This window comes from Phaethon lepturus, unplaced genomic scaffold, assembly GCF_000687285.1.
Source record: "Phaethon lepturus isolate BGI_N335 unplaced genomic scaffold, ASM68728v1 scaffold20483, whole genome shotgun sequence".
NCBI lineage: Eukaryota > Metazoa > Chordata > Aves > Phaethontiformes > Phaethontidae > Phaethon > Phaethon lepturus.
In genome coordinates this window covers 9,546-30,878 of record NW_010527225.1, presented here as the reverse complement: position 1 = coordinate 30,878, position 21,333 = coordinate 9,546, and the positions used below count along the sequence as shown (strand labels likewise).

The following is a 21,333-nucleotide window of genomic DNA, read 5'->3' as shown; positions in this document are numbered from 1 at the left end:
GCTTTCTCATAAGCATAGGGTAGCTGTAGCAGAACAGCTATACTGTCCTTCAGGGAAGTAAGAGGTACGTTTGACCACAACTGGCTGCATAAATGAGTGAACCTGATGAGAATGGGGTAGAGGAGGTATTACCATACTACGTTCACACTATACAGCATAGGTGCAAGCATCCTCTGGGTTCCATGTGGTGGTCAAATACATATTTAATTATTTTTGTACATATCTTTCAGTTAAAAGCATCTGAAATAATGTTCAGATTATTTCACTCAGCAGAATAGTGTTCTTATGGCCAGCTGCCAAAGGCACGTGCTGTATGCCCTTGGCAATGCATTAGGGTGAAAAAAGTTTCAAGACTTGTTGAGACTGTTTAGAGTATGGCGTAAGAGAGAAGAAGCTAGACCTGGTGTGGTCTAGTGTTTAAAGGGTACACTGAGTGGGTCAAAGGTGTGCATAGGAGCACATTCAGATTTTAATGCAGATGGTACTAAGTGATAAATTCTGAAAGAGAACTTGAGAGAAAACCATCATATGTGCAATTAGGACAATCAGGGAATCAGGACTTGGGAGAAAATCAGGGAGCTAAGTTATGTAGGAGTCTAATCTCTTTTAGACTGTAGAATGCTATGGAGTGGCAAAGAAGTAATTGTTCTTTTTACATCTGGCTTTTTAATATCTTTCTTCATTGCCTCTTAATGACTTACCAGTCCAGTCTTGACTTTAAAGAACTCATCAAGAAGCCTGCTTTTGATTTAAACAGGAGCTTTTCAGGCCCTGTAGGACCTGAAAGTGCAGCGAGGTAATAAGCAAAATAATTATTTAACCTAAGGAGTGAGTTGCCTGACTTCATTGGGAAATGTCTGGAGAAGTGTGAAACACTGAAATGAATTTACAAGTGGACTGGAATTTTCTCAGATTTTAACAGCAGCTTAAGGTTGAAAATTGTTGGACAAGACCATTAAGAAACAGCAAATATATTCAACAGGTGGAAGAAAAAATGTACCCGTCGAGCAAAGTCATATTTGTGCCTTAAAATTCAGTTAGGTATGTGATAAGAATTTCTTTTAATTTGTCATACAATTCTAAAGTGAAGAAAGCTGTTGGGTTGCTAAACTCAATTTCTACATGTTCATGCAGATGATGCACCAGTTTCAAGGGCAGAACTTGGCACTAAGCACAAAGACACAGCTGTGTGCTTGCAGTTAGAAAGCACAGCTCTTGCACTTTCCATTTTATGAAGTTGCATTTTGAGCACTTTGTGAAAATAACCTTTGTACATTTTCTTTTAATAATCAAATCTTAAACTCTTACCCTTTGAAAAAAACTTAATAGTGTAAGTAACTTTAGTAGGCCCAGTACTGAGGTCGTTTCCCTTTGAGTACTTAATTGGTTTCAATCTAGACATATCTATCTCAAATAGCTATGACAACTCTGATAAATATTTCATTGCTCAATTCTTATGTCTCTAGATGGGCTAATTAGTGATTCATACATAGATTTTTTTTTTCCATGACAAAACAGATCAAATTGACTCTCTCCTGAGAATATCAAGTGTTTAGTAGTATCAGTGGACATATGAGGCCTTTTAACAGAAACATCAAATATTTTAATTGAAGTAATAATATAGCCCCAGTAAATATCAGTATGATTGCTAGCTATGCTGTTGGAAATAGAATGTTTATACAGATCTGTAGCACAGTTTACACTTTGCTGCTTTGTGCGCTCAGAAGTTTCCTGTCTAAATGACTGATACATTTTTTTTATAACTGCTTCAGGCCATTCCGTATTTATTAATAATTGAAAATCAGTTTGGGGAATTAATGACTAAGAAATTTGGGATCAGCTGAGAATGGTTGGCCATTCCTAAAAATATTTTTTTAAAATGCTTTCACTTTTTTAATTTTTTTTTTTTTTTTAATGATGAATTTGGGATAGTCCTGGTCTGTGGAGGAACAAGACAAAACCATTTGACATGGCTACTTAAGCTGTTCTTCAAGAAGTAAAAGGATTCAGTACCATGCCTACTAATTCTCAGTCCTATGTGAGTGCATGTGGAAGTCATTGAACAACAGGAAATTTACTATTGCTGAAGACTGCCTATATATATCTGCATCTTTAAACAGAAGTTTCAGTTGGGTGATATTTTATCTGCTTTGGAAACTGTGTTGTTAATATCTGATTTTTTTTCTTCTAGTATCGAGCAACTACTCTGCCTGCATTTAAGTATTATGTGACTTGCGCCTGTCTCATATTCTTCTGCATTTTTGTTGTGCAGATTCTGGTATTGCCAAAGTAAGTGGTATTTAATATCTACTCATTCCTATATATATTTGATCATTAATGTAAAACATAAAATAAAACTTATACATAAAAATGCATAAGTAAAAAACTTTGGAATTGTCAGATTACATAGGTCAATTCATGGAAATGAAATTGGACAGAGATGACAGAGGATTTCAGCCCATTTTCAAAGTTATGCTTGTTTCTAATTTTAAATGCGGTCCATAGCATGGTGCCAAGTGTTAATATCAATTCTTCATTCATTTTAGTTTTTCTCTTTGCATTTAAAAATGTGTGATGATGACAGGAATAAAATTAATATGTGTAAAAAAAAAGTAATACAAGCTATAATTTTGTGCAACTAAAATTACATGTAAAATAAGTGTGACAATTTGATGTTGAAGTGGGACAAAATGGATTGCAGAACTGGGACTGTGATTAACTGAATGTATTTAACATCTTACTGTGATAGCACTGCTCTATTCAGCATGCAAACAGAGCATTACTATTCATAAAATGTCTCAATTTAAAACTAATCTTAAAATATTATGATCAATTGCTGGAATAATTATTTTTATCCGAATTTATATATTAGGAGCTAGTTCATATTTGTGCATATAAATCAGCTGTCTATCAGCATATTCTAGAAAGACTGAGAAATCTGGAAGACAGCTCCAATAAAGAGTATTTTATTAGATTTCTTAAAATGGAATTTTGCTGCTGATTGTTTACATAGTGTAAAGTTGGTATTTGCTTTATAGTAGTTGCTTCGGAGGCCAACACTGTATATTCCCTGTCATACAGTATTTCTTCACCCATAGTCTTTTCCCCTGTGCAGTGCTTTCAGGAGTAGTATTTATAACAGTTGATTGATTGGTCCTGTGCTGTAGTATTTACATTTTAATTCAAAGCCAGAAGGAATCGTTAGGTCATTATAAATTGACTTTCCACCGTGCAGACATGTTTTATAACATGTATAAAGTTTTATGGACTTCTATTCAGATGTTACAGCATTTTCTTTGCAAAGAGTTTCCCAGCTTGTTTCTGACACAGAGACGCAAGCTGCAAAGGGACACTCTTCCAAGAGTTCAGCAGTATCCTGCACATGGTTCAATCTGAGTTTAGGCATTACTATTGCAAAATATGAAATGAAGACTCATGACTAGTTTTATTTGTCATTTTGCATAATGAGTATTATTTTACAAACTCATACTGTATTTTGATTAGTGCAGGAATTAATTCAGGGCAATTCATGGTTTGTGATATACCAAAACCCAAACTTGGATCTAACTAGGCCCTTCCAGCAGCATGATTTATGAATCTGTTTTTATGTTTTGATTTCAGTCATGAAAATGAATCTAGATTTATCATCTATCATACATGTAGTAAGATGCTCATTTTTCTATATCCTTATTATGTGTCTTAAAGCAATTGTGTACCTCATTAAAATATATCAGATACTGAAAATTGGTGAACTCTAGGGAGCTGTATTCAACTAAGGAAGTGTCCACCAGCTTGCAAAAGCATATGCTGATATTACATGATGTCTTCCTAACATCAGAGCAGAAAATACATATGATTTGTCATTTTCATTACCAAAATGTCAGTTATCTTTTCGTCATTTTATAGGGCTGCATGTTAAATTGTAAAAGCAAGAGTGTAAAGATCAGGTATTACCAACATGAATGGTATTCAGCTTCAAGGGGTCTGTTGGTTAATTTAAGAGATGCAAAAATGGAAGACAGAAAGGCAAGGTTTTGTACAGGAATCTGTATCTTTGCTGGAAAACCGTGAGCATTGCGAATTTGAAGAAAAGAAAAATTGAAAAATCACCAGTGTATGTAGTCATCACAAATGTAGCTTAATTTGAGTATATTCCAGAGCTGCAAATGTTATTTCCTTACAGAAAATAAATAAATAAATAAATAAATAAATCATAGTTTAGTCTAAAATTCTATCTATCCTATTTGTTTTCTTCCAAAAATTCTACAGGATTTTTAAATGGTGATGTAATGAAGACAGGGAGATAAACTACATCACTTTTTTAATTACAGAAATTCACTATTCCATTAATCTGGTTTTGCAGCAGTGTAATATCATTGATTTCTGTGCAGGCACACCACCTGCTGCTTTAAAATATATTTGGAGATAATTGATGGTGAGTGACATCCAGAAAGTTGCAAGTAACAAGTAATATCTCCAAGATCACAAGACATTTATTTCAAGGCTGAAATAATATTAACGTTTTAATTTTCTCAGGGTCAATAAAGTGATGTGGTGTTTTCATAATAAACTTTACACAAAGTGGTATATATGAATTTAATCAAGTAAACAATATCTTGGGGTGAAAGTATCATGAGGTCTTTATTATGATATTAAATTTACATCAAATCTTGATCGTTGCATTTCCTCAGAACAGGCCTTCAGTGGCTCCCTAGCATTCTTGGTTTACCAAATGATGGAAGTATCTCTAGTAATTCACTACAAGCCTACATTCTTTATATAGGGAAACAGTCAACTAACATGGAATTGGCAGTGCTGTTGTTTGAAATGCAAACTGGTGAAGTGGTGAAAGTATATTCCTATTGAACAGGAGCTACTTCTTGTGCTATTCGAGTAAGGGATTTGTTTGGGGATACATTTAAGATTCTTCCCAAGTCTTCAATCTCTGAGACTGCTATGTTCAAGAAATTGTGTCCTTCTGTCCTGAGTCATGCCAAACTAGCAGTCATCTTGTTCTACTCATGGAAGGTGGTTAGGAGGCCTTAACATAGTATTCCCAGTCAGGCACAGCTGAATTTCTTCATAGAAAAGGTAGTACTTAAAAACTTTGACTGAAAGCAGGCGTGTAAAATATAAGACAATATAAATGAAAGAAAAACACTACTACTAGCTGTTTTTCTGCCGTATCTGATTGAAAAAAAATCAAGTGGAGTTATCAAATGATTTTTTCTTAACACTGAAACTGCCATACTTTTAGTCTACATAGCCATTGAATCCATCGATGGCTTAGTGAAAACATCAGTTGAGTTAAGAAAGAAATAGCTACTATTAGATATCAAAAAAAGTCTGAATTCAGTATTTCCTTGTATAATTGTCGTTTGTAATTGCTTCATTATGATTTTATCACCTCAGGAGAATTTGCAATCAAATAGTTCAAAACATGAATGTTAATTACCTGGCAAGCTAAGGAAATTCTCTACATCCCATTAAGGGACATGTGCCATCAGTCATATATTTTCCTTAAAGTTACAAAAGTGTAGAAAGAATGCATTCTCTTCTCCATTTTTCAGTATCTTTTTCTTCATAATAAATTATTATTTTTCAGTGAAAATGTTGCCAACAACACATAAGTATGTACAAATATAACTTTTTTTCCAATCTCATACCATCTGATAAAAATGAATTATTCAGAACAGATATTCACTGATGAATCCAGACAAATAAGAGAAGGATAGCCAAGATCATAAATTATTTAGACTTGGAACTATCTGAAGCTTGGGAAGTTTTCATATTGTTTCCTCAATTTTTAACTCCATCCCTCTGTAGGCTATTGTCAAGGGTTGACCTGTCAGGGTTCCTGGTGGGGCACCGTAGCAGAGAGACCTTTCAGGAATTAGGTCATTGCTTAAAGCACAGGAAGAGGCAGGTAAAAAGTTAGCTGGCTTATGGGATTCCAGGTGCTCTTTTGACAAAATGGTTTGCCCAAATTTGTCAATGCAGTGCATTTGGTGACTTGTGCACTGTGTTTGATGACTCTACACAATAAAGATGAGATAAATTTACTGTAAAGACCTGTACTGTTTTTATAACGTACCAGTGACAAAAAATAAATGCATGTTATGGCTTTCCTATGGTCCTTGCCTCAAATGAGGCTTGTTTATGGTGGCACTTCATTTGTAGTATTTTGCTTCCCATTATAGCATTTTCAGCCCACTTCTTTCCTTCTAGGAGCAGCGTGAAACTACTTTGGCTTAGCCTAATTGAAATAGAAGTCCCGCTGTTCCCAGAAAAGAAGGGGGTGTGGGGAGCAAAAATCTTACAACTTTTTTTCTCTGTATTCACCACTCAGATACCACTTTTCCTTATTCTCAGTCCTTTTCTCTTTGTCCTGTTCATCAGAATCTTACTCACCTTACTATGTAATTCTTTGTCTTGTGCCACCTCAGTAACATCATTAATCATGTAAAACAGCTACAAAGGCCTTTTGTTCTTGCCAGTTGCCCGTGTGATTAAGTACTCTTCACATACTCTTCTGTTGCTTACTAGATTTTAAATTGCTAAGAGTAGAGACTGTAGTTTTGCATATTCTGATGTATGGTTTACTGTCTCAGTCTTGATGAGAAATTCTTGGAGAACATGTATTCATAAGCAATAATGATTTTCAAATAACTTCTAAAAGAAACATTATTTCAAGATTAATATATGTTGTGAATTGCCAGTTGTTTGTTTTTCATCAGCTGTTCACATCAACCCAAAATCTGATGAATAGTTAGTGTATAAGAGATTCTCTGAATGATTGGCAGGGAAGCTTATAAATTATTCTCCAAAATGTTCTTAATGGCAGCAGTATGGCATCAAAGTGGTTTTTGAAGTTAATGCTTTTTTGTTCTTTCCTGAAAATAGCTTCTATAACACTGTTATTAAAACAGATCAAAATGTTTTCCAATATTTGTACGTAATCTAAGGAAATTGATCCATAGAGTTCTACTCCTAAATTTTTAATATTATAGTTTCTAAAATGTTTATATTTGCATTCACATGGCATCTCTAAAGAACAGAAATGTATGCTTTCATTAATAATGTATTTTAATTCTGAATCATACGTTTATGGAAGAGCTAACTTCAAATGTAACATTTATTATAGTTTTGTGGAAAAAGTGAGGAATATAAAACTTAATTCTAAAACATCATGCCAATATTTCTAGCATATAAGGTTTGATTTGCTGGTGCTCAAAGAAGTTGAGAAATATTTTTTAATTCTGTAAAAATGTCAAATCTGTAGTTAAAACTGAAAGCAGATGCTCAGGTGAGGGACTTTAAGATGCCATCTAGTTCCCTTGCTTAAACAACGCAGTTGGTCCAGAGCTTCTGATCTCCTCTTGGCATTCATTAAACGTCATTAGGTCGCACTGCATCTTTCCCTGGGCAACCATGCTAAGTAGCTCTCGTATGGTGCCTGATGGAGCAATTACGCTCTGCTGTGGTATTCATATGGAGACATTTCCCCATTTGTGGAATGAACGCATGCACGGTTTGTTGCTGTATCCCTGTTTCTGTTTGCTGAGTATCTAGTGATGCTACTTTGGCTAGACTTTCCTATTTCTAACACACAAGAAAGGGATGAGCTAGAACGCTGAGTTAGGATGATTTCAGGGAAAGTATAGGTTATTCAATTTTTTTCATTGAAAGTCTGTTGTTGTTCTTTCTTTTCTTCATGGTGTTTAGTTTTCCTTCCTGTCCTCTGATACTTCAGAATCTACTGGCCAGCCAGTCAGATTTGATACAAAGTGGAGTTTTCAGAGGTGTTGAATCCCTATCCATTCATGAAATAGCAGCCACTGTATTAGGGCCCTTGCTGACTGAGAAACTGGAGCATCACAGATATCACAGGTTCTAGCTGCGAGACACTGAAAACTGGACATCCCTGTCCCATGCTATTGCTTTTCTACTTTTAGGGGAGAATGTACACTACCAACAAGTTTATTTTGTATATCTATTAGACTCTTAAATTATTATAAAATCAACAGCATAAAAATAAAGCAATAAGGATCTTCATTAATACCAGCTTTCTAAAATGAAAACAAAACAAAACATTGCTGCTGTTAATGCACTTTGTTATTTAAATTATTTGTCTGGAAATTATTATCTTCTCATGGTAATAGTTTTGCAAAGTCAGAGGTAAAGCCAGTTCAAGCATTCCTGAGATGAGAAAAAGGCAGGAAAAAAGCCTGTCATTCTGGTAAGGACTGGAATTGGTTTTGCATGGTGTTGATGTTTGGAAGTTGCAACTTGCACATGGTAATTTTTTGTATCATCAGTATTATACATAAAGAAAGGTCATGCTACAAATGTGTAACAGAGAAATTAACACATGTTTTCCTTTTCTTGTAGAACATCTATTCTTGGAATTTCATTTGGGGCTGCATTTCTCTTGCTTTCCTTCATTTTGTTTATCTGCTTTGCTGGACAGCTTTTGGTAGGTATTCAAGGAAATGTAATCCAGTAGTTAATGGTTTCTTTTAAATAACATGTTCTGATTCTGCCAAGGCACTCTGCCTTTGCAGAGTACCAGTTAAATGAGAAAGGCTTGCACGCTCAGGCTTCTGAGGACATTGTTTTGTCCATGTTAACTTGCTGTAAAATGTCCTCATTTATCTGAAAAACAGAAAGTGTCAGTGCAGTGACTGTCTGTACCTACACTGATATTCTCTTTCCCCCGTGAAGCTGCATCCTCTGAGAGTTTTGCATTATTATTTGATTGATTGCATTTTCAAAAATTTTTGCTATTGTGCTTACAGGAAGTAACTCATCTTAGGCGTGCTTTAATTTGGAGGACTGTGTATTTGTTTAAGTATTCTATAAGACCGTTTTCTGAGTTTAGAGAATATTTCACAATAACAATTTAATTTTATATATAAAAATGTTATAGTAAAATTCTAATTTTTACATTGAGTGTTCCAAGTGTTACTGTAATGCCTATTAGTGTACCCAATAATATGCTGAATTTGAAAATTTCATTTAATTCAAGATTTGGGCAAATGTTTCAACATTCACAATATAGTTTACAAGTATTATTGTCCTCCTTTCAGTTATTGTCAAATAGATCCAACATAGTACTCCATCTAGAACAAGGCATTTCAGGATTTGTAAGAAAGCTAATGCAATTTGAATTTGGCATGTAACACGGAGTAAAACTGTTTGTATACTTGTCACTTAATCCCCACTCTCTCTCTTTACATCTTTCCACAAGCTCCCATGGACAAAGTTGAGAGAAAGATCTTTTATAGAAAAGCAAAACATGCACATGGGAAAGACAATTACATCACTATGCAGTAAAACAGTAAGGAAAGGTGGCCTGGCAGTTAAAGCAAGAAACAGAGGAAGCAGGATTTTATAATTTCTCCCTCTTCCCTTGCGACGCTTGTAATTAACCAGGACATTTTTTTAAGAAAATGTAATTAATGTACATTTCAGTTGCCTTTCCAATAAGGTAGGAATGCTGCCACTGCTCATGAATTAAGCTGAGATACAATGCAACAGTATTTTAAAATAATTTAAGTCCTTGGAGTAAGGTCCTAGTGGTATTGCTGTTACTGAACAGCAAAAACTAGTTCTCATGTAATGTCATACTTGATTGCTCTTTGTTATTGACATAAGAGAAACATAATGGAGTCAGAGTACCGCTGTTGAATAAGCAAATGAAAAAAAAAAATCCTTCAAGGTAAAGCCAGCCTTTTCCCTGTAGGAAAAAGAGGTGCCAATGAAATGGTATCAAGAAAGGCTGGGATGTACACTCTCCTGGGGCCTATTTATTTATAGTGTAGCTTAGGAGGAATACAAACATATTTTTCTGCATTTAAAGGGATGGCTAAGCAGATATCTAAGTCAGAGTTGAGGAGTCATGCCAGCTGAATAATATCTAACACCTACTTTCAATGCTGTTTTCCTATATCTTGTATGTACTGTAAATACTTCCCAGAAATGGAGACCGTTCATTGCATTTCTGTTGACTTGTAAGATGTCATGTGCTAACCTAAACAGCTTGAAAAGGAGTTATGTATGTCTATGACTTTATGAATTCAGCTGCTTTAATGCAGAAGCTATGCTGCTAAGAAGCCTTTCAGCGAGTAAGTTATGACCATAGTTGATGCAGCGCTGTCTTTCCTTCATGAGCACAGACATAGTTCTGTAAGGTGATGGATAAGAGACAGCTAACAAAAGAGGCAGTAGGTTTATCTTTCCCCTGTCCTATCCCTAAGGTTTGTTCCTTCATGTCAAAATCCAAGTATTGTTTTGCAGCTTTAACCGCAGTGACACCCTATGTTATGTTTTGGTAGCATGTCCATTGCAGTATTTGACCCATAACTGTAAATGCTTTCTTTCTAGAAGAAAAAGTCTGAAATTCTCAAGCAAACAAGTATCAAAATCTGGATTTTAACATTATAGTGCTAGTGTTAATAGAAATCAAGCTTTATTGTCCTAATCCTGATTGGGTTTGGAGTATTTTTTTGCCAATATGGGTTTTTCTCACATCTTTTTCTTAGGGAATACATTTTGGGATTCCCTTGCAGAATGCATGTAGTAAATGTGGGTATGCTTGTCTGTACACACACTTGCACGTAATTACAGAGTTTAAACTCACCAAATATCTCTCTTCTAAAAATGCATAGAAAAAGAAGAGAATTTTTGGGGCCTGACTGACCCTGACAGATGGGCTATGGTGGGTTAGCCTTGGCTATGGGCCAGACACCCACCCAGCTGCTCACTCACTCTGCCTCCTCAGCAGGATGGGGGAGGAAAATAGGATGAGAAAGCTTGTGGGTTGAGGTAAAGGCAGGGAGATCACTTACCAGTTACCGTCATAGACAAAGCAGACTCAACTTGGGGAAAACTGATTTAATGTATTGCAAATTAAAATAGATTTGGATAGTCAGAAACAAAAACAAACATTAAAGCCACACAATTCCTCCCCCCTCTCCCAAACTCAACTTCACTCCTTTGCTCTAGTCTCCTCTACCTCCCGCCAGGCAGCATGAGGAGGGGTGGAGGGTGGTCAGTACATAGACATTTCTCTTTGCTGCTCCTTCCCTTTACATTTTCCCCCTGCTCCAGCATGGGATCTCCGCAGGCTGCAGTTCCTTCAGGAGCACCCACCTGCTCCAGCATGGATCCTCCACTGACTGCAGTGTGGACATCTCCAGCATAGAGTACCTCCTCCTCCTCTGGTTTTGGTGTTCCCTTTGCTGTTTCTCACTCTTTTTGTTCCCTCCTCCTCTCTCTGCCCAACATTTTCTGCCCTTTCTGCCCCAGGCTTTCCCCGAGGTGCCTGCCTGTGGCTGAGGGGCTCAGCTGTGCCCGGGGCAGGGGCGGTTGGAGCCGGCTGGAATGGCGATGTCCGGCACGGGGCAGCTCTGGCCTCTCCTCCCAGAGGCCACTCCTGCAGAACCCCCCACCAGCACCTGGGCACCTGTACCTGGTACATAAACTTGCAGCAGTAGTCAAATATTTACATGACTGTTACAAGATTCATGGAGTGGGACCTGTAGTGCTGGCAAAGACAGCAAAATCTAAGTTCAAGTTAGGACACCTGGCTGTCACTGCATTATGTGCTTGTCTCAATACTTTGATGCTTTGCCCCCTCAGTCTCCACTGATTAGAAATGGCTGTCACCACCGCGGAGTAAGTCACACAAAAACCAACTTTGAACGAGTTTCTCTGAATCATTTTCATTTCATTGGTTAAAAAAAAAAAAAAAAAAAATCCAGACTGCAATGCTGAAATTACTAGCAGGTACAGAATTTAATTACAATATTGTAAGAAGAGATTTATGCTCAGTCTTTCACTCTGAGTTTATTATTAGTTGATTTTTACTGTTCAGCAGCACTGCAGCGTGGACCAACTCAATCTGTTGTGGATTGATAATATCAGCCGTTAAATAAGAATAGGAATGTTTCCATCAAACGATGCGGCAGAGCAGTAGCACCAATAATGAGGTTACAGACTTCCAGATCCTGCCTTTGCGGCGTGTCATACCCTGCTGGTCTTGGGCAAACAGGCCGAGGGCAGGGAGGGCTGACAGTTCTCATAGAAACAGTTTGCCGATAGGCATTAAACCCTCATCAAGCCTAACTAAAATTGGCATGTGTCCTGAAACTTGAAATGCATTTCTCTTTTTTCTGTTCTAATTACTTCTTTGTCCTGATGCTTTTTTTTTTTTAACTTTTTTAGATAATCAGAGTGTTCAGACTAAAATCTTAAGACTATGAGTATTTTTGTCTTAAAGTTCCTTTTTGGTTTATATTTTCATATTTTAAATGTTGGCTATTCTTTTTTATTAATTTTTAATATTTTCTTTAAACTTTCCATGAGAGATTTCCTTTGCAAATTACATGCAGATAGAGGATAGTGATTGTCCTTTAGCTCATGTATTTTCTATGTCTCTTCTCTTTATCTTCTTGAAGTATAGACAAGTTCATAGAATGAGTGTGAAATGCCTCAGACCTGGTAACTGTTAGATGTGTTTTACCTCCTGATGTGAATGCAAGGAAGCAGAGATCTGGTCACCTAAATGATACGTTGGAAAATGTAATGCAATCAGTAGGAAAAAACAACACAGTAAGCATGTATAGACCTCTGTGGTAGCTGAGGTAGCCTGCTGTAGAAGTATTAGTCTCAAGCAGGTGTTCTTTGTGCACTAATTCACATACTGTCTCAAAAATTTCTTTGCATTACCTGGGACATGCGTGCACTTAATTGATACCGCATACTCTTTGTGCCAGTTATTTTCCATTAATATGAAATGGCTTTTTGTTGCATATGTTTATACCTTGCAAACCTCTTTAGCTACTCCAACTAACAAGGAAGAGTAGAAGTAATAACATTTCTTTCCTATCATCTCATCTGAACATGTTTTATAGTCTCTCTTAAATACACAAGTGAACCATAGATTAGCAGAACATAATAATTAAAAAAAAAACCTATCAGGAAATAATTGGCTCCACTGTTGAGAAAGATGTTCTGATTTAAGGTCACCAGATCATCTAACAAAGTGTAGCCAGTATGTAAGCAGTCCTGTCCCTGCTAAAAGAAAGCATGTTATTTATTAGTTGCATTACACCACACTACTGTATAAAGAATGATACACAATCTTTACCTTTTTTTGCAAGGATTTGCATTTTACTCTAAAGCAGCTGACATTGGTACTTAACAGTCAGAAAGACTGTGTACAGTTAAGATACTTAAAAGCTCTGCAAGGACAGGAGTATCTGTTGTAGTTCTAGCACTAGTTGGAAATTATTTTTGACCTGGAATCTTACCTCTCATCCAAGTGTCTCTCTCAATGCAGATACAAATGAAAGATTGAGGCCCTTTAGTTTCTTCAATAGTAAGGCTTTGCTTGTAAAATAAGATTAAAACAGGGATGGGGGAAATCAGGGAGAACCCAGAGAGGCACTTTGGCACCTACAGCAGGGTCCATGAAAGAGTCTCACCAAACCTAAAAGTCATTCTGATGAGTCTATAGCACAGGCACTGCAACAGCAAATCCATCATCCCTAAGTTAGGTACTATGTCCGCACTTCAGGATCTGTTAGAAATGTCCTGATTTCAGTAACAAAAATCCTCCTTGCTACTTCTTGAGTTATATGTTTATGACATGTTATGTGATTGTGACCAACTGAAGAATTTGGTGAAAACCATGTGTTTCTTATGTCTGTTTTGCCAATAACTTCTCTTTTAATATTTTTGATGAGTGAGGCTCATCAAAAGTTGATGACTTTTTGATTTTTTTTTAAATCTGGTAACGGTGCCTTTTAGCATCCTTGCCCAAGATGGGATTGTAAGTTACCTCCAAATAAAGAAATATCCGTGTGCTTCCTAATACCAATAGTCCAGTATACAAACAATTTTTCCTACAGTTAATTAATAAGAAGGAAAAAAGCGGAGAGCATCCAGATTGTTTTGAAGGATCTTTTGCATGTATTACCTGGGAGGTGATATCCGTGATGTTTAAGTACCTCATCACAGATGAGGGATTCTGTTGTGTGAGGCAGTTTTTGGGTGGTAGCGTCTTACTTGGAGACCAAGACTTGGCCAGCATAGAACATAGCATTCAAAACTCCTTCATCTAGTTCAGTGCCCTGAGCACTGTCTTTAAAAAGTCATTCAGGTTTGCTCTTTCTCAAAACCAGTGGCTTTTTAAATATTTCACGTGGAACAGAAAAACTTTGATGGGAGAGACTGAGAACATCTTACCTTAAAATAGCATATAACACAGCGACTGTACATTTTCTTGAATGAGGAAAGCAGCACAGGAAGTACCAGGACTGAACTCGTGAGTGCCTAAAGGCATATTTATACGGCTCACTGCCATGGTCTTTCCTTTGAATGAGAGAGTTGAAGTGAACCACATGGCCATTTTAACATGACCCTTTATGAAGGATAATAAACACTGTGAAGTATGGTGAAATTAAAAATGTAATACTCACTTTAATTTTTCCTGTTATTTCTTTATTCAGGATTCTAGCTTTTGTCAAACCAGTTGTATCCAATATAAGTTTGAGTAGATTCTTCACCTGGATGCATTTGGTATGATTTAGAACACCTGGCTTAAATTTACAGGTGCCACCATGGAGTTCAAAAGCTTGGTGTTACAGTACTCATTTTAGAAGTACTTTGGTCCTTTTATCCGCAATAGGACCATTAGAAAGTACATGAAGTATAAGCTTACGTCTCCATACAAAACTCACTGTTCTCCAAGCTTAAGTCAGTGCAATCACTGTCAAACAGTTCTTTAGATTTGAACTTCGGTGTCATCTTCAAGTCTGAGTGAAAACAGGCATGTGAAAAAAATCTGAATTTTGGGGCTTTTTGATTCTCTTTATTTCATTTTTTGTAACATCATTATTAGTAAAATACGAAGTTGTATTTGAATGCAAAATTAAAAGAACAGTAATAGAACTATAGAAAATGTCATTCGCTGTCTTTCTGTAAATAAGAGGTCTTCAGTCAAGATGTTCCAACCTCTGCTAGCATGTGAAGTGTGACAGCTCTTGCGACACTGTCTTTCATCTACAACATAGCTGTCACAATTAATTCTCACACCAGTTCCTTGATCTCACTTCAGAAAGACAGCATTCATTCTGTTAAATGCTGAAGCAGTTTTTTTGTGTGTGGAAAGACAACACAGGATACATTTTAATAACCTGAATATTCAAAATAGGTTATTACTCACTATCATGCTGAGCTGTCATATCAGATTTAACATGTTCAGATGAAAAGGTAATACATTAGTCACCTTTCATACTACAAATACCTATTATTTCTAGTTGGTAAATGATAAACACTCAACCTTATTCTGCCAGCTCCACTTAGAATAAACACAGAAGCTAACGCCACTGAGATCTGATGTCTCATCCTTCTTGCATGCTTTCTAGAAATTATTACCTTCTTCCTTTCATCTCATTCTCCATTTTCCTAAGAAAATAGTAAATGAGACATAACATTTACAAGAAAAAGTGCTTGACGTAAGATAATGAATCAGACAAATAAACCTGCATAGTTCTGCCAGTGCTATTAAGAGTCTGAATTTAGTGATCACTGCACCACTCCAGTTCTGCTTCCAGGAGTTCCCTAAATTTTAAGCAGTACTGAACTGCTGCAGTGGTACTACATATGGACTGGATTTAGACTGCTCGAAAGTGAAATTAAGTTCAGCAAATCTGTTAATTCACATAGAGAATTACTGATCAACAGTGTATTCTTTCGTGTTTTCCAAGGAATTTCTGTTCAGTGGTTTAAAGATTTTTAGTGTGAATCAGGGTTTTGTCAGAAACTTTCCTTTTAGGAGCCTCGTTGGCTTAATCTATGTAGGCTGCTCGCTTTGCTATGAGAGAGACCTGTCATCTCTTTAACAAACCAGGTGGGCATGGCAGATGTACCAAATAAACAGTGGTCCTTCCCCTCCAGAACTCAGAGCTGTGCATTAAACAGCATGTCAAGAGATGCATCACTGAGTGCTGATGTGCATCTCTTTTACAAGTGGAAATAACTTAACTACAACTTCATTTTTGAAGTTGCAGTCTAACAACACACATTTTTTTCAGGTCAGAGCCAGCAATATCTGTAATTTTAGCAACAGCAACTGGAAGAATTGAATCTCTTTACTGATTAACCACACTGGCTGAATGATATATTGTTTCCTGAAATTTATTATATACTCCAGAACTTTTTTAATGATAAAGTTGCCTAGAGAACAAAAAAATACTTTTTTTTAAATGGAAGCAGAAAAACAGCTTTTTAAAGAAATGTAGAAAATCAGTCCAAATAGTACTTCCTTGCTAAAATACATTAGCAAAGTCAGGTGATATTGATCAAAAATCTTGTAAACAAAGAAAATTTAGCATTATTGCAAGGAATTTTGGTACAGAAGTTACGTACGTTCAAAAGTGTGCAGGTACTTGGAAAGCAATAAAGCAGTCCTCAGCAAGAAATTCAGTTCTCAGCATGGACATTGCTAAGTAACTTCAGCAATTCTGTCCTGTAATTTTTTCAAATATTAATTTAAGAAAATTAAGAAAATTAGAACTTAAAAGTTGGAAGCATTGATGTTAAAGTAGAAAAATCTGAGAAGTCTTCATCGTTTGACACCAACGTTCATGTATTTAGATATTGGGATTCAACAGAGATTTTCTGTGTGAAACAATTCTATCTTCAGAATTAACATAACACAAGTTGTTTGTGTAGAGGAAACCATCAATTTACCTTGCTTAGCACTAGAAAAACATGGAAGCATCTTTTTCATGACATTGTTTTGCATCTGTTACTGTGCCATGTTTCTTCAAGTTCTGACATTCAAAATGGGATCTGCCAGAGCTTGTTGAATCCAGCGGAGTTCAAGAGCCAGGGAAGTGCTCCTTCCTGCTCCACTGGAGCCCAGTTTGATGGAAGTGAAGACCCAGGGTTTGCTAGTGGAATATACACACAAGAACATACACACACACGCTGACTGTTGTTTGTGGGTCACTCGGTATGGGCTTAAGCTGATACAATATCCATGCCCAGCTTCTGCCCCTCTTAGGCAGGGACTGGCTCAGACCTTGAGTCTCTCTCTCCAAATGTACATCTCTTACTTGCCAGCCAGTCCGGCTTGAAGTTTTATAATGGCTACACACACACTCCCACACACACCCTGTGGGTCTCTCCAGGGACTGAGACACTTCAGTTGCCGGCACCCAGGCCCTTTGTTGTCTCAGACACGTGGTCTCTCTCTCTCTCCAGTGGCTGGCACCCATCCTGTGCTACTTGCCATCTAATCCAGCATGACGTTTGCTAGCATTTTCACACATGCAGGCTTGGAATAAGGACTGCACTTACACAGAAGATGGTTCGAGATAGGATTTAATACGAATATGCAATAGACTCATGTAGATGAAGTGTTTACTTGCAGCAATTCCCTTTCATCCCCTCTCCTCTCCATTTACCGACGCTCATTCCTCCATGATCCACATTTGTCCCATCCCCTAAACATCCTGTAAGTTTTCCATATACCCACAATGCCCTTAAAATATGCCATAAGGTTTTACACAGTCCAAGTTTTACAAGTTTGTTTCTGTTCCATTGCAAAATTATCTGCCCCGTGCCGGCGTACTATCCTTTTAGGCAGTAATCACCCTAGTCTGCAGGGCATCCTGGAAAGGGAGTTTTTTTCGTTGAGGCTTCTTGGTAGGTTTCCCATCAGAAACTGTGGCTGAAACATTCTCCCTCGATGGTCTTAGCAGCAGATTCAGTGGCTTCTGTTCTTCACTGATTAGGTTACTTTGGTTCCACCATCTATCATTGTCCTTTTGATCATCACCAGGTCTTTGTGTTTAATTTGATTAGCCTTTAGTCAGATAACCTAAAAAAAGTAAAATTCATAATAAAATGTATCTGGTTTAGGCCAGATAATTTATTTTCAGCATTAGCTTATTTTCTTTGAATTTCTTGTCCTAAAGACTTTCCTTGAACTGTATAGCTCCCTGTAGCGTAGTTCAGAAAGGAGAACACGATGTACTGCTTTATCCGTATCATTTCTTACCCATTTTATATTCCTCATACTTTCTCAGTGTTCCTGCCTAGTTTTGTCCCTAATCCAACTTAAGCTATTCCAGCTACTTCTAGACTTCCAAGAAAATCACAGAACAATATAGACTGTGTGGATAAGAAATTCCAGGAAAATAAGCTAATGATGAAAATTAATTATCTAGCCTAAACCAGATACATTTTATTATTAATTTTACTGTTATAGTAAAGCTCCAGGTGTGCTATAACAAAGGCAAAGGGTAATTTAAGGCATGATTTCGTGACTGTTTTAATTTGCTGTATATCCATGCTTCCTGACTCATTAGGTTTTAGGCAGACTAGACAGAAAACTGAATGATCATTTTCACACAGATCCATTCCCTGCGTCCAGCTGAACACTCCTCTAGCAACGGCAGCAATCTAGGCTTTGTGCTTTTTACTTTCTTGCAGTGGCAAGGATGACAGACCTTTTCTAAAATCTACATGTGGATTCAAATTCCCTTGAAATTTGCTATGTACTTAGGGGTGGAGAACAAGGCTTGGAAGTTCAAAAAGGCATTTGAGCAGGAGTTGCTTGCTCAAAAATGCACGTCCCTTGAGTTTATGTAAGAGTTTTTTAATGTCCATCTTTGAAATTCTGATTATTGTTTTGACCTTCCTGAAACGGACTTAATTCACTCAGAATCTGTCCAGTCCAGTATGCAAAACTCTCTGTCATAAAAGGAAACATATGTAAAAAAAGTTCTAGATATACAGTGGACTTGTCCAGATAGTATGTCGTTGGGAGGGAAATAATTATATGTAGTATGATAAAGACCTTCATGTAAACTACATCACATATGTGGGGTAGTAGTGTAATTTAGCGTGATGTGCCATAGCTATTGAACCTGAACTAATAGGTCAGTGCTGTAAATTAATCCTGTATTTGGTAGATTTTAGTGCTTGAGTTCTCATTTCATAGAATTCTTGTGCTTGTATTTCTGCTGATTGCTGTGGCTGGGGTGAAAACAATATGTAAAGTGATCTCTGATAATATTAAGTAAATAGAGAAAAAGAGTTGATAAAAAGCTAATACTTCTGGGGGACTGTCATGTTCTTGAACTTTTCAGTGCCTTTTTTACAGAGGTTTCAGTATAGCTGAAATTGATGTTTGGAAAGGGCACAAGATGCTTCCAGGCAACCTTATCTCCTCATTGCTAAAGTTCTGGGAATATTAATATTTATTGGATGTGCCACAAATTGTTGTTTATTCTGTGTGAGCATCTTGTGCCTCTAGGCACTATGCATGTATGAATGGAGACTACTGCAATGTGTTCTTGGAAGCAGGTTAAATGAGTCAGGGTTTTGTTGTTAATTTTTCCCACTATATATGAAAAAATTTCTATTCACTAAATACTCTTTGTGTCAAATTGTAAGTCTGATTGTTGTATGAAATGCTTATTTGTTTTCTAAATAATTTTAGGGAAGTTTGATTTGCTTTGCTGAGCTACCTTTCACCTGAAATGAATTATCAAACAAGTCTCCAAACAAATAAAAGACGTAGAAACCCCACTATTTTGTAGACTACATATCTATGTATACAGCTTTTATCCTGCATGAGGAGGCCTCTGTCTCTCTGTCAAAGACTTTGCAAAGTCATTATTTACATCTTGAAGTTTCCAGAGGCTACTAAATGTCGCTCTTTTAATTGAGGTGGGGGAGGTCAATTTGTTTGCTTGTTTTTTGCTAATATTAGAGATAATGACACTGCTGTCAACTCTGTATTTGCTATTATTAGTAATATATATTGAATGTTTAGTAAGATACTTGCAAATTATAATTATTTAACAAAATTTGTATTATGGCAGATATTTTAACTAAATTTGCATTTAGTTTCATGTATAATCATGATCTGTAACTCTTACGAGAATATAATAGTTGAATACTTCTGTAAAATCTCTCAAGATTAATGCTGCCCTCGATCTTGAGCCTTCTTAATTCTACCCTTGTTTATAGTAATTAAATATACTAAAACTATTTTTGTTTTCTCTTTTTTTAAACTCTTTGCACTTAGCAATGTAGCAAGAAGGCATCAGCTTCACTGCTGTGGATCCTGAAGTCATCTGGAATAATTGCAAACCGTCCTTGGCCACGGATCACTCTTACATTGACAACCACTGCTATAATATTAACTATGGCTGTATTCAACATGGTAAGGGAAAAAGGAGTAATTTTTCTTGGTGTTTTTCTTCTTTTAAGATTTTTTTTTTTTGTTCAGTATTTGTTTAGATGTTGAATTTATGGCCCATGGCTATGCCAGGAACCTACATGATAGTGATTCCCAGAGACAGAAATGTAAAGTAGAGCAACAGAAAGCATACTCTATAATGGGGACCTCTGCAAACAGAACTCTCAGCAAGAGGTCGTATCCTGGCTAAGTTTATTAAAGGAAAATGTGATTTATAAGGAATAGAAGATAGTTAAATCCCAGGTTTGAATTGTTCGAATCCCTTGGCCATCTATTGGCATTGCTTAAAAAAACAGAATATTGCTCAAAGAATGAAGTATCTCCTCAGAGGATGCATGGAAGTCTTTGTGCGAAACAAACTAAGCTTTATTCAGATTTGTGATGCTCCTCTGCTGATCACAAAATGATCATAATGTATACATTATTGAATTTCATGCGCTTGTCCTTTTTTCTTTTGAAAAAGGAAAAAAAATCAAAATTACATCCGAACTTCAAAAGTACTGGGCTACAAGTTTGTTAGGGCTTACCTCTACTTTAGGCATTTCCACCTGTGCTTTTCTTTTCTCTACTAATAAGGAAAATCCATGTAGTTCTATTATTCTTTTGTAACTGTACCAAATACAGAGTAGATCTGTTATTAGTCTGCCTAAAGCCTGAATCTTCATGTCCTCGTTTATTCTGAAGGTTGTGTTGTCTAATGGGATGAACAGTATATGGGATCAGAAATCTTCCTTTGTTTTGCCTGATTGGCTGAGCCTGGTTCTATTTGTAAACCTGTGAAAGTGTTCCAGCTCAGTTTTGTGTCTGCAAAATGAGAACTGTAATACTTATTTAGGTAATGTTTCATTACAACATTAATGCATAGATATTAGTCACATTTCAAGCAAGTGAGATCTGCAGCTAGTGCTTTTGAAATTGCAACTCTAGCTCTTCCTTCAGTTGCTGATACTTTTGTTACCTGAGGTTCATAAAGGACTTGACTTAAAGATTGATATTACCTACACTGTTTTACTCTGTTTTCCCATAACATTTCAGGGTACCCTTAG

At 36.5% G+C, this 21,333-nt stretch overlaps 1 protein-coding gene across 1 annotated transcript in view; it reads left to right on the top strand.

The window, feature by feature from the left end:
- Positions 1 to 20,251, top strand: part of LOC104617889 (adenylate cyclase type 2-like) — a gene marked incomplete at its 3' end in the record, with an annotated part of 46,237 nt that extends 25,986 nt beyond the window's left edge. Inside the window, exons 13-15 of the mRNA XM_010283324.1 lie at positions 2,192 to 2,289; positions 8,392 to 8,476; positions 20,114 to 20,251. Of these exons, the coding sequence (XP_010281626.1) occupies positions 2,192 to 2,289; positions 8,392 to 8,476; positions 20,114 to 20,251 (321 nt within the window). The remainder of the gene's footprint in view (positions 1 to 2,191; positions 2,290 to 8,391; positions 8,477 to 20,113) is intronic.
- Between the last annotated feature and the right edge of the window lie 1,082 nt (positions 20,252 to 21,333).